This window comes from Doryrhamphus excisus, chromosome 7 (assembly GCF_030265055.1).
Source record: "Doryrhamphus excisus isolate RoL2022-K1 chromosome 7, RoL_Dexc_1.0, whole genome shotgun sequence".
Lineage (NCBI taxonomy): Eukaryota > Metazoa > Chordata > Actinopteri > Syngnathiformes > Syngnathidae > Doryrhamphus > Doryrhamphus excisus.
Genome location: NC_080472.1, coordinates 20,667,590 through 20,685,534, shown reverse-complemented (window position 1 = coordinate 20,685,534; position 17,945 = coordinate 20,667,590). Strand labels below are relative to the sequence as shown.

The following is a 17,945-nucleotide window of genomic DNA, read 5'->3' as shown; positions in this document are numbered from 1 at the left end:
TTATTGCTAATGGCACAATATCCATATTGTGATATCGCTCATTGTACAATATCAGTATTGTAGGTATCGTCACATCTCTAATTGGTCTATATCCTGGTATCACTAATGGTAAATATCAATATTGTGATATCTCGTAATTGTAATATCTCTAAAAGTACAATATTGTGATATTGGTACAATATTGATAGTGGGAGATATTGTACAATATTGATATTGTGATATTTCTAATGGTACAATATGATATATATTGATGTGCTAAGTGGTCGATATCATGATATAATGTAATAGTAGAATATTGATATTGTGAGCTACTATATCCACAGCTGTGACCTTTTTAGCGTTCCTAATTAGAACCTGTAATAGCTAAAAAAAAAAAAAAAAAGTTTGGATAAACGTCATGAGAACTGTTAGCGAAAGTCGTTAGCACTCAGCGTGACAACTGCTAGCCGAAGCGGTGACAAGAAGTGCCCCCGTGTTTTTGTTTCTTTTCCATAGCTCCAGTGAAAACAATCTATCAGCTTAGAATAAAAAATACATGAGCCCTTCCATAAAGAAAATTAACCTCTCGCCCAACCTCCATGCAACCCTGGCCCCCGCCCCACGGCATACAGCGTGACAACCTCTTGACCTGCCATAGCGTCAGTCGTAGGGGGGGGGGGACTTTGACACAGGAGCCCTGAAGGACCGTGTTGTCTTATTTAAAGCAAATACAGTGTAACGTGAGACGGACATATTTAGCCTTTTGCCAGGGACAGCTGCTCGCTGCTGATAGAACAGTACGGAACGTCCTGTCAGCACATAGCGCCGCACACCAAATAAGACGTTGAAAGCACTTAGAAAGCATCTAAAGGCTGCGGAGAACACTAATTAGCCGCGTCCACTCATAAGCATCAACACCGCTTGCATAACTTCCTCGGCGCCGCCAAGAATGCCGAGCTTGTTACAGTAAGAGAACACCCAAGGAAAACCGGCCCAGTTTTGTTCCACTCTTTTTTTTTTTTTACATCGGAATTCCTTCCTCGGAGAGCGAGTCGCTACGTCGCTGGCAGACTCCACGGTGGCCATATGAGAGTCGGCCGAGCGTGAGAACCGCTAGCCTCTTGGCCCTCGCACGTTTCTCGCTGAGTCACTAGCGACGCCCACTTGCTAAGAAGCCTATTTCTATTATTTCTATTTGCACTCTATCCGTGGAACACCAGGAAATAGCTTGACTTGCTAGCATTGCTAAAACATGGCTACAATCAATCAAAGCTGATGCTATTAGCATGACACATAACAGTAATTAACTCCAGTATACTTAAGCTCATGCTAAATATGCTTACGAGAAAAACTGCTGGTTAAAGATGTTGTTATTCATGGAAAATGCTATGGCTATTCTCATAGCGATTGCTACTATTTTGGGTTAGCACTTAGCAGGTTCTAGCATATCTAGTTTGGATTTCTCATGGTAAATGCTAAAATATCTAGTTCTCATGAAGTCCGCTACTATTTCGAGTTAGCACTTAGCGGTTCTAGCATATCTAGTTTGGATTTCTCATGGTAAATGCTAAAATATCTAATTCTCATGGAGCCTGCTACTATTTCGAGTTAGCTCTTAGCGGTTCTAGCATATCTAGTTTGGATTTCTCATGTTAAATGCTAAAATATCTAGTTCTCATGAAGTCTGATACTATTTCGAGTTAGCACTTAGCGGTTCTAGCATATTTAGTTTGGATTTCTCATGGTAAATCCTAAAATATGTAGTTCGCATAGTGATTGCTGCTATTTTGAGTTAGCACTTAGCGGTTCTAGCATATCTGGTTTGGATTTCTCATGGTAAATGCTAAAATATCTAGTTCTCATAGTGATTGCTACTATTTCCAGTTAGCACTTAGCGGTTCTAGCATATCTAGTTTGGATTTCTCATGGTAAATGCTAAAATATCTAGTTCTCATGAAGTCTGATACTATTTTGAGTTAGCACTTAGCGGTTCTAGCATATCTAATTTGGATTTCTCATGGTAAATCCTAAAATATCTAGTTCTCAAAGTGATTGCTACTATTTCGAGTTTGCACTTAGCGGTTCTAGCATATCTAGTTTGGATTTCTCATGGTAAATCCTAAAATATCTAGTTCTCATGGAGCCTGCTATTATTTCTAGTTAGCACTTAGCGGTTCTAGCATATCTAGTTTGGATTTCTCATGGTAAATGCTAAAATATCTAGTTCTCATGGTGATTGCTACTATTTTGAGTTAGCACTTAGCAGGTTCTGGCATATCTAGTTTGGATTTCTCATGGTAAATGCTAAAATATCTAGTTCTCATGGTGATTGCTACTATTTCGAGTTAGCACTTAGCAGGTTCTAGCATATCTAGTTTGGATTTCTCATGGTAAATGCTAAAATATCTAGTTCTCATGGTGATTGCTACTATTTCGAGTTAGCACTTAGCAGGTTCTAGCATGTCTAGTTTGGATTTCTCATGGTAAATCCTAAAATATCTAGTTCTCATGGAGCCTGCTACTATTTCGAGTTAGCTCTTAGCAGTTCTAGCATATCTGGTTTGGATTTCTCATGTTAAATGCTAAAATATCTAGTTCTCATGAAGTCTGATACTATTTTGAGTTAGCACTTAGCGGTTCTAGCATATCTAGTTTGGATTTCTCATGGTAAATCCTAAAATATCTAGTTCTCATGGAGCCTGCTATTATTTCTAGTTAGCACTTAGCGGTTCTAGCATATCTAGTTTGGATTTCTCATGGTAAATGCTAAAATATCTAGTTCTCATGGTGATTGCTACTATTTTGAGTTAGCACTTAGCAGGTTCTGGCATATCTAGTTTGGATTTCTCATGGTAAATGCTAAAATATCTAGTTCTCATGGTGATTGCTACTATTTCGAGTTAGCACTTAGCAGGTTCTAGCATATCTAGTTTGGATTTCTCATGGTAAATGCTAAAATATCTAGTTCTCATGGTGATTGCTACTATTTCGAGTTAGCACTTAGCAGGTTCTAGCATGTCTAGTTTGGATTTCTCATGGTAAATCCTAAAATATCTAGTTCTCATGGAGCCTGCTACTATTTCGAGTTAGCTCTTAGCAGTTCTAGCATATCTGGTTTGGATTTCTCATGTTAAATGCTAAAATATCTAGTTCTCATGAAGTCTGATACTATTTTGAGTTAGCACTTAGCGGTTCTAGCATATCTAGTTTGGATTTCTCATTGTAAATGCTAAAATATCTAGTTCTCATAGTGATTGCTACTATTTCCATTTAGCACTTAGCAGGTTCTAGCATATCTAGTTCGGATTTCTCATGTTAAATGCTAAAATATCTAATTCTCATGGAGCCTGCTACTATTTCGAGTTAGCACTTAGCGGTTCTAGCATATCTAGTTTGGATTTGTCATGATAAACCCTAAAATATCTAGTTCTCATAGTGATTGCTACTATTTCGAGTTAGCTCTTAGCGGTTCTAGCATATCTAGTTTGGATTTCTCATGGTAAATCCTAAAATATCTAGTTCTCATGGAGCCTGCTACTATTTCAAGTTAGCACTTAGCAGGTTCTAGCATATCTAGTTTGGATTTCTCATGGTAAATCCTAAAATATCTAGTTCTCATGGAGCCTGCTACTATTTCGAGTTAGCTCTTAGTGGTTCTAGCATATCTAGTTTCGCTAACATTCGAGTTAGCACTTAGCGGTTCTAGCATATCTAGTCTAGATTTTTCATGGTAAATCCTAAAATATCTAGTTCCCATGGAGCCTGCTACTATTTCTAGTTAGCACGTAGCAGTTCTAGCATATCTAGTTTGGATTTCTCATGGTAAATGCTAAAATATCTAGTTCTCATGATTAGCATGTAGCGGTTCGCATGGAGAACACTAGCACATCTAGTTAGCGGTTCTCATGGTGAACACTAACGTTTCTAGTTAGCGGACTGGCATGTCTATTTAAAATTTATCATGTCAACTGCTAACATGTTTTATTTTTTTTTACTTTTTTTTTTACTCATTGTGAAAGCTAATGTTTCTTGTTAGCAAATTTCATAAATGCCAACCAACAGTTTTCTGGCATAGGAAACAAACAACAACTAAAAGCATTGGATTTGTTTGTTTTGATGGGCCAGCAATGCTAGCACGTCTACCGTTGATGTCCCAACACAACACAATGTAAACATGTACATTTGCTCATGGGTTCTGTCAAGTGTTGTCTTTCTCTGTCCCATTTCTCTTGAGTAGAATACATTTGTCGCCCCCCCCTCAACCCCCCCTAGGGTGTGACACTCATACGTCCGTCTATGAATAGCTCCCGTCTTAATGCACAGCTCGTGTAGCCTATTCACTCATGACTAAACATGATTATTACTTCATACATCAACACTTGAATGTAGTCATTCCATGATTGACACCTTATATTGCCAATTAACTAATTGAACGCTTGTGTGCGTCCGCAGGATAAAAGAATGGGTGGACCAGATGCAAAAGGACTTGATCACGCTAACAGACAAGGCGAGCGGCATCCAAAGTCTCATTCAGGTGAGTCTGGACGCCGTCTTTGGATGACCTTACTTGAATCCTTCCATTAAATGGAGTTTCTCATTAGCGCTAATGCTAATGCACTCTGCAAGAGCTCACCTTGTCCAAGAGCTAATAATAATGTGATTCTCAAATTTCTAGTTAGACGCTCTCTCGGTGAATGCTACCATTTCTACTTACATGTAATTGTTTTCCTAGCTAACAATACCATCGCTAGTTAGCAGTTCTCGTTAGCGGTTCTAGTTAGCAGTTCTCGTGGTAAATGCTGCCATTTTTGTAACAGTTCTGTCGGCTAACACTAACATTGCTAGTTAGCAGTTGTCACAAGGAACGCTAATATTTCTAGTTAGCTGTTGTCACGGGGAACGCTAATATTTCCAGTTAGCAGTTGTCATTTGGAATATTTCTGGTTAGCTATTGTCACGGTGAATGCTAATATTTCTGGTTAGCTGTTGTCATGGGGAATGCTAACATTTGTAGTTAGCTGTTGTCATGGGGAATGCTAATATTTCTAGTTAGCTGTTGTCATGGGGAATGCTAATATTTCTAGTTAGCTGTTGTCACAGAGAATGCTAATATTTCTAGTTAGCTGTTGTCACAGAGAATGCTAATATTTCTGGTTAGCTGTTGTCATGGGGAATGCTAACATTTGTAGTTAGCTGTTGTCACGGGGAACGCTAATATTTCGAGTTAGCAGTTGTCATGGGCAATGCTAATATTTCTAGTTAGCAGTTGTCATGGGGAATGCTAATATTTCTAGTTAGCAGTTGTCATGGGGAACGGTAATATTTCTAGTTAGCAGTTGTCATGGGGAACGCTAATATTTCTAGTTAGCGGTTGTCACGGGGAATACTAATATTTCTAGTTAGCGGTTGTCACAAGGAATGCTAATATTTCTAGTTAGCTGTTGTCACAGGGAACGCTAATATTTCCAGTTAGCAGTTGTCATTTGGAATGCTAATATTTCTAGTTAGCTGTTGTCACGGGGAATGCTAATATTTCTAGTTAGCAGTTGTCATGGGGAATGCTAATATTTCTAGTTAGCTGTTGTCATGGGGAATGCTAATATTTCTAGTTAGCTGTTGTCATGGGGAATGCTAATATTTCTAGTTAGCTGTTGTCACAGAGAATGCTAATATTTCTGGTTAGCTATTGTCACGGTGAATGCTAACATTTGTAGTTAGCGGTTCTCGTGGTGAATGTTAACGTATCTTAATTTTCTTGTGATTTGATGCTAAATGTTATTTTCAAAATTTGTTTATTTTTTATCAAATCAGATAAAATTTTAACATGACAGCATATTGTGTTTAAATTGAATATCGTTTGACCTAGCAAGGTTTATATACAAAAAAAAACGAACAAACTCGCTTGCCAAACCTCAGATATCATTGGGGAAAATTGGTGGTACCCTCGCCGGGGCCTGGTGAACATTCTCCAAAGCCAGCCTTAAAATCATGGCGGCTGTTCGCTCCAGCTACTAGCATCAGACCGTTACCAAAAATCGCACTAAATTGTCTTAGAAAACTGAACAAACCGAACCAGAGCAGTAACATGTACAGTATCTTCCAGGAAAATACATAGCAGTGCCCTTTTAATATTGTTCTTGTACTAAAGCAACGCCTCGAGGAGAACCGATACGATGTTCACTTGGATGTCGGACATTGAAGAAAAAGACCTTCAGGCTGCAAAATAATTGGCTGTTTGGCATTTGTGATTTCACGGGATATTCCACATATGCGCAGTAAATGTGTGTTCTTTTGTGATTATTGTTATCGTTATGACGTAAGCTGACATGGCGCTTTTATGACCTGGCTCAGTCAAACATCAAATGGACGCTTAGATTCTTGTATCCATACTCGCACCAAATTTGTTCATCCTCACATGTACCACCACTCTGCAAAATTTTGTAGAAATTGATTATGGAGTTTTTGCGCAAAAATCTGACCTTCACGCCTTCCTCATCAGATCTATAAAAACCACCAGACGCACTTCAGCGTGGAGTCCAACAACGCCCGGCAGCTGGTGGCCACGGCCGCCGGGAACATCGAGAGGCTGCTGCAAAATCGCTCCAAAGCCCTGAAGGTGAGTCCAAGTCCATGCAAGAGACAGCAGTAGATTGGACTTGACTTGACCATCGGGACAACCAATTGAAAGCCCGATGGCCTGCTTCCATGGTTACCTCACTGACTACTGACGACTCAACCTAGCCCAGCGTTTTCATTCCTTGTTAGCGGCTCTCGTTGGGAACGCAAACATTTCTAGTTAGCCATTGTCATGGGACATGCTAACATCTCTAATTGGAAGTTCTCATAACATTTCTATTCATAGTTCTCATGGGCAACGCTAAGATTTCAAGGTAGCGGTTTTATTGATAAACGGCAAATTATCCAGTTAGCAGTTGTCATGGGGAATGCTAATATTTCTAGTTAGCAGTTGTCATGGGGAACGCTAATATTTCTAGTTAGCAGTTGTCATGGGGAACGCTAATATTTCTGCTAATATTTCTAGTTAGCTGTTGTCACGGGGAATGCTAATGTTTCTAGTTAGCAGTTGTCATTTGGAATGCTAATATTTCTAGTTAGCTGTTGTCATGGGGAATGCTAATATTTCTAGTTAGCTGTTGTCATGGGGAATGCTATTATTTCTAGTTAGCTGTTGTCATGGGGAATGCTAATATTTCTAGTTAGCTGTTGTAACGGGGAATACTAATATTTTGATGTAGCAGTTGTCAAGGGAAATGCTAATATTTCTAGTTAGCTGTTGTCACGGGGAATGCTAATATTTCTAGTTAGCAGTTGTCATGGGGAACGCTAATATTTCTAGTTTGCTGTTGTCATGGGGAACGCTAATGTTTCTAGTTAGCAGTTGTCATGGGGAACGCTAATATTTCTGCTAATATTTCTGCTAATATTTCTGCTAATATTTCTGCTAATATTTCTGCTAATATTTCTAGTTAGCTGTTGTCACAGGGAATGCTAATATTTCTAGTTAGCTGTCATGGGGAATGCTAACATTTCTAGTTAGCTGTTGTCACGGGGAACGCTAATATTTCTAGTTAGCAGTTTTCATTGGGAACGCAAACATGTCTACTCGGCAGTTGTCATGGTAAATGCTAGCATTCCTCGTTAGCTGTTTTCATGAGGAATGCTAACAGTTCAACTAGGAGTTCTGATGGTGAATGATAGCATTTCTAATTAGCAGTTCTTGTGGTGAAGGCTAACGTTTATAGTTAGCAGCCCACAAAATGATCCCATCCACTCGGGGCCTTAGCATCTCTCTGTGATGTAGTTTAGCCGAAACCTAAGAAGACGCTAACTTCCGTCAACTGCTTTGCTGTCGTATTTATGTTACCTAGCTTTTTTTGTAATTACAGACAAACACTGTGACGCCTTCGGGCCATTTAGTTCCATCACTTTGACCTGCGCATCTCTGTGGACGTGGACACAGATATCCAGGCCACCTCTTGACTCCTGTGACTCTGTCGCCATTCATTATTAAACGTCTCCTCTTATCCAGTACACTTTGATGGCTCTGCGGTTATCTCCCCCCCAGTGGAATATGGCTAGTTGCTAAGGGCACGGTTCTTCCACGCTCATCAGGACATTTCCCAAGGACATGGCCGCCTTCCAGGAGTGCCCAGACTGAGCCGCTCGACCCCGTCCAGACAATTGAGATCAGACAGCTGAAGATCCAGCTCTTTGAGTGACGATTGGGGTTATTTTAAGGAGTCGGTAGATGACCCAGCTTCAGCCTCTCCTGTTGCTTCCATTGATGGAACGCCTCTTCATCTCCGGGTTACCATGACGCCCCGGTCGCTTAGCAACATCCTAAACAGACCGAATCCCTCTCCTCTTGGCTGTTAAAGTCCCCTCCGCTGCACTTTCATGTTCATTAGGATGTCACTTGACTAACGGGCCTCTAAGCGTTGAAAGCCTTGTGTAGTGGCGCATAATTACAGAGGATCACTGATCTGGCTGTTGCAAGAGTGCCTTATTAAAGTGACACCGTGAGTCATGAGACGCCGCCGTTAACGCCTTAATCACGGGCTGCGCTCGCACGACGAGCGCCGCATGTTCACGTCGCACACTCGTGAGCGCTAGTCTCTTGATTTTTATGTCTAAATTGCGAACAGTGTTGATTACCGTGCGAGTGAGCGTGTCCCCATCCCAACATCCCGCAACGGGAGCGACGCAGCGAACATGTTGCCAGTCATCAACAGCAGATGCTCGTGTTTTGGTCTCCCGAGCACATCGCTAAACAGGTGGCAGCTGTTGGGATGAAAGAAGGTGGATGGGCTTTCTGTTTACGTGCGTGGAAAAACCTCTTCGGGAGCGTTTGAAACACGGGAGCACATTCTTAACGCCACCTCTGTGATTTGTGCTTTTACTATATATATATATATCATATCTCATCTTGAATACATCGCTACCTTCATTCTATTCAAATACTACAGCGTTCCCTCATTAGAGCGCGGTTTACTTTTTTGTTGATTTTTCAAAGTGTAATTTTGCAGTGTATGAATGCACATTGTGTTCCGCATCCTTGTGGTGTCTTAGATCGATCTATCGTACTTCTGCTACCAATAGAGGGCTTTTTTGAAATTTATACCGTATTTTCTGGACGATAAGTCGCACTTTTTTTCATAGGTTGGCTGTTCCTGCGACTTATACTCCAGAGCGACTTATAAATGAAAAAAAAAATGTTTATGTTACATAAACACTGGACACCTTTTCTGTTCATGTTTATTTTCTGTGTAGCTGAATAACCATTGTGTTAGCATATCTTACATATTCTTACGTAATGTTTGTTTTGGTCAAGTCGTTTGTAAAATTAATTACCCGCAAAAAATGCGACTTATACTCCAGTGTGACTTATGTATGTTTTTTTTTTATGTATAAGCCTTGTGAGACTTATACTCCAGAGCGACTTATAGTCCAGAAAATACGATATATATTAAAATAATATATATATAAAAAAAATTAAAATAAAAACACAAGATATATATATATATATCATATTTTAATTTTATTTTTATTTTAAAAATACAATATATATATATATATAGTATTTTTTAATTTAATTTTTTATTTTTTTATTTTTAATTTATATTTAAATTTTATTTTTTATTTTATTTATATTGTCCATTAAATAAATACCTACAATTGTCAGTTTTATTTTTGTATTTGATTAAAATAGTATATATTTTTATAAATAAATATAAGAACTCTTTTTCCAGGTATTACAACCATTTTTTGAGAAGACGTTTCAGGGATGTTGAAGGGGTCAAAGGTCAGCACATAATGTAGCGTGATAGCATCCTTTTTTTTTTTTTTTTTAGACTCCTGCCTTAACGCTGCTCGAGTCTTTTGGAGAAGCCGTGTGTCGTCTTAGCATTTTAGCACAATTAAAGCGTCCGGCTGAGCCGAGAGGCAGACGTTGTTGACTTGACGGGATGGGACGTGTGCGGCGACGAAACCGGGGCGGGCGAGGGACTTGGCACAAATGAATTATGCAACTTTTTCTCAACGAGGATGCTCTTCTGTTGTGACTGTGTCTTTGTCATCACCAGTGGAATAATTCTCCATGTTGTTGTTATAAGTGGCTTCATGAGTGTGGGAAGAAATGAAAAAGCGCTGCGGGGTTTCGTGTTTGAGGTCCGCCGACTCACTGCGTGATCCTTGACCATGTCTTGTTTCATTTCACACTACGACTGATTGAATAATTCATTGTCTCTACTTTTATTTTTCTTCATTTATTGCCTATTTTTAACCACTACTCCTCTTCCTCATGAGCCAGGAGACCTGTGTGGCGTTCAAGTCACCAGGAAGGGAGTGGGATTTGACGGCTCTCTTGGGAAATTAATAGTACGGTGCCTTTGTGGACCAGGTACAGATTAAACACTGGGCCTATTATAAACCCATTAACCAAATCATTAGGACCTGCAATGGGGGAGGGTTCAATTTGCCTAATTATAGAGTCCTAATTTACAGCTGTATAATATACTGTGTATTAATAGTAACTAATCATTGAATTTATCGCCGTCTTTTATTACAGAGGCTGGCAACAGAGGCGGAAAACTTCCAAATGGACCACGACTGGCAGGACAACAGCGAGGTGAGAAGGGACGATCGCTTCATTTCATCGTATTAGCGCTAAAAAAAAAAAAAAAATCAAAAGCACTCATCATGCATTTTCCATTAAAAGTTAATTATCCAGCTTCCATCGTGGATCGTCTGAAGCAGGATATTATTGTGTGGGTGTCATCTATCTACTCTAATGTGATATCCTTCCCCCCTCCAGGGGCTTGGCGAGAACGTCTAATTCATATTTTGGTTCTTTTCTTTCCAAGCTGATAAAAAGCGTTTAGAGAAGGTTTCACCAATATTGTCTTCTTCTTTCCAGGCTGACAAAATTGTCTACTACAATGCCAAAGATGACGTAAGTACACATTTTTGTATTTTTATTACTATTATTTATTTATTTATTATTATTTTATTTATAAAATTGTATTTATACATTTTTTTATTTTATTTTGTATTATTATTTTATTGAGATACCACAATTCATTGCAATTGGAATATAATGCCAAACTTTATTTATTTATTGCTATTATTATTTTATTTATAAAATTGTATTTATAAAATTATTTATTTTATTCATATATTTTATTGTATTATTTTTTATTTTTTGATTAAGATACCATCATTCATTCAAATTGGAATATAATGCCAAACTTTATTTATTTATTACTATTATTATTGTATTTATAAAATTGTATTTATAAAATTATTTATTTTATTTTTATTATTATATTAAGATACCATAATTCATTGAAATTGGAATATAATGCCAAACTTTATTTATTTATTACTATTATTATTTTATTCATAAAATAGTATTTATAAAATTATTTATCTTATTTATATATTTTATTGTATTATTGTTTTATTATTTGATTAAGATACCATCATTCATTCAAATTGGAATATAATGCCAAACTATATTTATTTATTACTCTTATTATTGTATTTATAAAATTGTATTTATAAAATTATTTATTTTATTTTTTATTATTTTATTAAGATACCATAATTCATTGAAATTGGAATAGAATGCCAAACGTTATTTATTTATTTATTACTATTATCATTTTATTTATAAAATTGTATTCATAAAATTATTTATTTTATTTATATATTTTATTGTATTATTTTTGTATTATTTGATTAAGATACCATAATTCATTGAAATTGGAATATAATGCAAAACTGCTCTAAGAAATGTGCCTTTTTTTAGCTCCCAACAACCCAGTGCTTGTTCTATGCTAATGTTAGCATCTAGCGGCAAACATCTTTATTTTCACCCATTCACGTTAGCATTTTTCTTCAATTATTTATATATCATATAAAAAAATCAGAGGAAAGTAATTTCCAGGAAAAGACACCGGTAATTAATTGAAATTGACAATATAATTCCACACTGCTTTAAGAAATTAGAGGATTTTTACATTTGTATGCTATCAAGTATCTAATTTCCATCCATTAATGTTAGCATTGAGTTTAAATTGTGTAGCTACTGTAAATCCAACACATTCCTACGGTGTAAAATGCATGCCAAAGCCACAGCCAATCAGAAGCCTGCAGAAAGTAACTTCCTGAAAAGTCACCAATGGCAGGTAATCATGTTTTCAACAGTATCAGACAACACAGACAAGACCCGGGAATCAAACATTGGGACGACATACTTTCTAACTAATCTTTCTCTGTGCAGCTCAACCAGACGCAGAAGAAAAACCGCTACGTCCCCGAGGACTTCCACGTGGACCCGGACTTCAAACGTCTGGTGTCGTACAACACCACGGCCGTCCACATCCCCACCGACATATACGAGGGCTGTGAGTGTCGCTCCTTGCACACTTCCTGTCTACACAGAGACCTCCTTAACCCCCCCGTTCTCCCCGGATTGAAATATCCAAATTGAAGTCCATCTGCTGTATCTTCTAATTGCCGCGCAGTAAAAGCTAGCTAGGCATGATTTATTTTTACACCGATGGACGACGGCAGAATTTGATTCATTAGCTTGACTCTTGATCTCGTTTCCATATTTAAACCTCATTCCTTTTTTCTTAATCACCTCCCTTTTTTTTTTTTTTAGTCCGGCACTTTTTGTCACGACATCATTTGAATGCAGCGTGAAATCGTATGCAATGTTAAGCGCTATAGGCTAATGGCTTTTCCAGCTACGTCACTGTTACTGTGCCTGTACCGGCACTACAGGAAAAATCTACAAAAAGTTACAAAAATAGCAGGAAGGATTTGTTTGAAACTTTGTCACTAGCATGCTAATGTTGACGCTAATGTTGAGCTAAATTTTAGCTAACATTGAAAACAAACAGTGATGTCTGAATCGAAATGCTACACCAGTATTTGCAAAGAGTTGGTTGGGGATAAATGCTAACATTAGTACAGAAAAAGGCATTGGGAGCTAAATGCTAACATTAGTACGGAAAAAGGCATCGGGAGCTAAATGCTAACATTAGTACAGAAAAAGGCATTGGGAGCTAAACGCTAACATTAGTACAGAAAAAAGGCATAGGGAGCTAAATGCTAACATTTGTACAGAAAAAGGCATTGGGAGCTAAATGCTAACATTAGTACAGAAAAAGGCATTGGGAGCTAAATGCTAACATTAGTACAGAAAAAGGCATTGGGAGCTAAATGCTAACATTAGTACAGAAAAAGGCATTGGGAGCTAAATGCTAACATTAGTACAGAAAAAGGCATCGGGAGCTCAATGCTAACATTAGTACAGAAAAAGGCATTGGGAGCTAAATGCTAACATTAGTACAGAAAAAGGCATTGGGAGCTAAATGCTAACATCAGTACAGAAAAAGGCATTGGGAGCTAAATGCTAACATTAGTACAGAAAAAGGCATTGGGAGCTGAATGCTAACATTAGTACAGAAAAAGGCATCGGGAGCTGAATGCTAACATTAGTACAGAAAAAGGCATCGGGAGCTAAATGCTAACATTAGTACAGAAAAAGGCATTGGGAGCTAAATGCTAACACTAGTCCAGAAAAAGGCATTGGGAGCTAAATGCTAACATTAGTACAGAAAAAGGCATTGGGAGCTAAATGCTAACATTAGTACAGAAAAAGGCATTGGAAGCTAAATGCTAACATTAGTACAGAAAAAGGCATTGGAAGCTAAATGCTAACATTAGTATAAAAAAATCATTGGCCGTTAAATGCTAACATTAGTACAGAAAAAGGCATTGGGAGCTAAATGCTAACATTAGTACAGAAAAAGGCATTGGGAGCTCAATGCTAACATTAGTACAGAAAAAGGCATTGGGAGCTCAATGCTAACATTTGTACAGAAAAAGGCATTGGGAGCTAAATGCTAACATTAGTACAGAAAAAGGCATTGGAAGCTAAATGCTAACATTAGTATAAAAAAAGCATTGGACCTAAATGCTAACATTAGTACAGAAAAAGGCATTGGCAGCTAAATGCTAACATTAGTACAGAAAAAGGCATTGGGAGCTAAATGCTAACATTAGTACGGAAAAAGGCATTGGGAGCTAAATGCTAACATTAGTACAGAAAAAGGCATTGGGAGCTAAATGCTAACATTAGTACAGAAAAAGGCATTGGGAGCTAAATGCTAACATTAGTACAGAAAAAGGCATTGGGAGCTAAAAGCTAACATTTGTACAGAAAAAGGCATTGGGAGCTAAATGCTAACATTAGTACAGAAAAAGGCATTGGAAGCTAAACGCTAACATTAGTACAAAAAAAGCATTGGGCGTTAAATGCTAACATTGGCAGTAGAAAATAAATTGCAATATATTTTCTTTCTGAACACTGATACTACGTGTACTAATACGTGAGAGTGGAAGCTGTTTGACTTCCTGTAGGTGTCAGGTGTCCCGATACGTCCATCCCAAAAGTGTGCTCAGCAATGCGGCCACAAATGAATCAGGACACGGATCCAAGAAAAAAAAAAAAAAAGTGGAAAAAAATATATATTTCAATGCCGTGAGCTCAGCCGATGGGAGGCGGCGCACACACGCGCGGTGTCGCAGTATCGCGGCGCGTCACCGTGTGCGAGCGTCTCGTCCTGACAGGTGCCACACAGCGTCCACGCAAGCGGCCATCACACGGGCGGGCCTCACATCGGCCGCCCAGAGGGCCGGCGGCCTAACGAACGAGAGGACGGGGGACGGGATCGGTGAACACGTTAACACTCTGCTTCGTCCAATTGGGAACGTGGAACCCAATCAGCGCGGGGGGGGGCAGGGAGGGAGGGGTCAAGTGTATTAATAGGCTTAGCATTGATGAAAGACGGTAGCATGGTGATGTGCGAGGAAAGTGGGAGACGAGGGGGGAAAAAAAGCCACAAGGACGCCAGCCTGGTCTAGACAAAGTCCTCGTAAATCCAGTTAGCGGACGTCTTCTTGACAGCCACGCTGGTTACCATGGAAACACAGCCTCGCCTGAGTGCTATCAATATGTCCCCACGGAGACAGCAAGATATTGAAAGAAGGAGAGCACCCAACTACACCCAAAGACCGCCCACCTGCTGTCACATGACGCACTGTACGATAACTTGATGATGCTTGCAGCTCAACGCTAATTTTAGAGAGATGGCAAGGGCCAAATGTCAACAGTAGCAACAGAAACATACAAATGTTGTACTAATGTTGTATGTTAGCATTTAGCTCCCAATGCCTTTTTCCATACTAATGTTAGCATTTAGCTCCCAATGCCTTTTTCCATACTAATGTTAGCATTTAGCTCCCAATGCCTTTTTCCGTACTAATGTTAGCATTTAGCTCCCAATGCCTTTTTCCGTACTAATGTTAGCATTTAGCTCCCAATGCCTTTTTCTGTACTCATGTTAGCATTTAGCTCCCAATGCTTTTTTCTGTAATGTTAGCATTTAGCTCCCAATGTTTTTTTTTCTGTACTAATGTTAGCATTTAGCTCCCAATGTTTTTTTTCTGTACTAAAGTTAGCATTTAGCTCCCAATGCCTTTTTCCGTACTAATGTTAGCATTTAGCTCCCAATGCCTTTTTCCGTACTAATGTTAGCATTTAGCTCCCAATGCCTTTTTCCATACTAATGTTAGCACTTAGCTCCCAATGCCTTTTTCCGTACTAATGTTAGCATTTAGCTCCCAATGCCTTTTTCCGTACTAATGTTAGCATTTAGCTACCAATGCCTTTTTCTGTACTCATGTTAGCATTTACCTCCCAATGCTTTTTTCTGTAATGTTAGCATTTAGCTCCCAATGTTTTTTTTTCTGTACTCATGTTAGAATTTAGCTCCCAATGCATTTTTCTGTAATGTTAGCATTTAGCTCCCAATGCATTTTCTGTAATGTTAGCATTTAGCTCCCAATGCATTTTCTGTAATGTTAGCATTTAGCTCCCAATGCCTTTTTCTGTACTAATGTTAGCATTTAGCTCCCAACGCATTTTTCTGTACTAATGTTAGCATTTAGCTCCCAATGCCTTTTTCTGTACTAATGTTAGCATTTAGCTCCCAATGCCCTTTTCCGTACTAATGTTAGCATTTAGCTCCCAATGCCTTTTCCTGTTCTAATGCTAGCATTTAGCTCCCAATGCCTTTTTCTGTACTAGTGTTAGCATTTAGCTCCCAATGCCTTTTTCTGTACTAATGTTAGCATTTAGCTCCCAATGCCCTTTTCCGTACTAATGTTAGCATTTAGCTCCCAACGCCTTTTCCTGTTCTAATGCTAGCATTTAGCTCCCAATGCCTTTTTCTGTACTAATGCTAGCATTTAGCTCCCAGTGCCTTTTTCTGTACTAATGTTAGCATTTAGCTCCCAATGCCTTTTTCTGTACTAATGTTAGCATTTAGCTCCAAGCAACTCTGTGCTATTTTTCTGCTGGTTTTAGCATTGAGCTCCAAAAATATGCAAATACGCAAATATATGCAAAACAATATGGAGGTTGTTCCTGCTCGTTCTTCTGCCAATATTTTTGTGCATTTGTGAGGTCAGAGGTCACTGATGTTGATGAATGTGATTGGTTAAGCATGCGTGCTGTGACTGACATGTTGTTCTTCCACACCAAACCCATTCAAAGTTCCTTGCACTGATGGTGGCCACTCTCTGATGAAGTGCCGGGGCTTCGAGCCGTGTCCTTGCAAAGAGCTGGATTTCTTCCAGCGTCTTCTAATCAGCTGATGGGCGGCAGCTCCTTTTTTTTTTTTTTTTTTTTTTTTAGCCTGTAGCAAAGTCATGTTTCTTTCTCGTCTCCAGGATTTAAGATCATGTGACAGGCTTTTTAAATGGCCTGTAGAGTACAGCAGTAGAAGTAGCTGTGATGGTGTCGTCGTCGTCGCTGGAGCACTGACGGTTGTTGTCAGCCAGCAGATGTGACGTTCCCGCGTCTCGCCGCTTCACTCGCCGTCACCTAATTAGTGTCATAACACTGCTGTGACTTCACTCAACCGCTTGGACTTGGACACTTGGTCGTCTGTGTGTTTATTATTTACTGTATCAACCTTTTGTGTGTTGCAGCCACCATCATCCTCAATGAGCTCAACTGGACCGAAGCCCTGGAGGAGGTCTTCCGTAAAAACAAGGAGGAGGACCCGTCTCTCCTGTGGCAGGTGTTTGGTTCCGCCACCGGGCTGGCTCGCTACTTCCCAGGTGAGCCGTCATCACCCGGACCACGGCGAGGTCTGGAGAGGGTCCACCGGTCACTGCTGAAAGACCTTGTCTCGGCTTGCGTCATCACGTTAGGGACAAGCAAACGCCTCTGTCCTGCACTTGTTAGTCACTTCCTGACACTCAGTGAGTCAAGTCATGATGCTTCATTTCTCCTTGTAAAAAAAAAAAAAAGGGCCCCCAGTGTTCAAGCGCAATAAATAACATAGCAGGTCAGTGATTAAGTTCTAACCGATATTTCATATCTTATTTTATGGTAATGGTAATGGTAGTGGTTTAATTTCATTTGAACATGCATCAGATTACAATTGAATGCATCCCATAATCAGTTCACAGTTCCACATGTCCAAAAGGAGTAGGAAGAAGCAAAGCTTATTAAATGCTACCCCTCCATCTGGTACTTTTACAATTAGTAACTGTTGCATTTGTTCACTTCCTGCTTTCCATAATACAGTTTAAGGTTGTTGTTTTTTTCCGCAATATAGTTTATGTAATTTTATTGTACTTCATTTTTTAAATTTATGCTTTTAAATGAATTTCATTTTTAATGTATTTTTTAGTGGAAATTTTGTATTACTCACAAAAAGGGAATTTTAGTAGTGAGTTAGTTCATCTTTAATTAAGTTTCAACAGGGGAAAGTGTTTTTAATTTAAATAGGAATTTTTTAACATTTGTTTTTACATTTAATTTTGACGGAAATAATATTGCTTGCTCAGTCATAATACTG

At 38.8% G+C, this 17,945-nt stretch overlaps 1 protein-coding gene across 2 annotated transcripts in view; it reads left to right on the top strand.

Moving 5' to 3' along the window:
- LOC131132751 (voltage-dependent calcium channel subunit alpha-2/delta-1-like) overlaps positions 1-17,945 on the top strand; it is a 71,881-nt gene that overhangs the window by 7,366 nt on the left and 46,570 nt on the right. For both annotated transcript variants that reach the window (XM_058078664.1, XM_058078666.1), the window contains exons 2-7: positions 4,432-4,513; positions 6,479-6,595; positions 10,568-10,627; positions 10,916-10,951; positions 12,284-12,407; positions 17,068-17,199. In XM_058078664.1, coding sequence (XP_057934647.1) covers positions 4,432-4,513; positions 6,479-6,595; positions 10,568-10,627; positions 10,916-10,951; positions 12,284-12,407; positions 17,068-17,199 — 551 coding nt within the window. The remainder of the gene's footprint in view (positions 1-4,431; positions 4,514-6,478; positions 6,596-10,567; positions 10,628-10,915; positions 10,952-12,283; positions 12,408-17,067; positions 17,200-17,945) is intronic.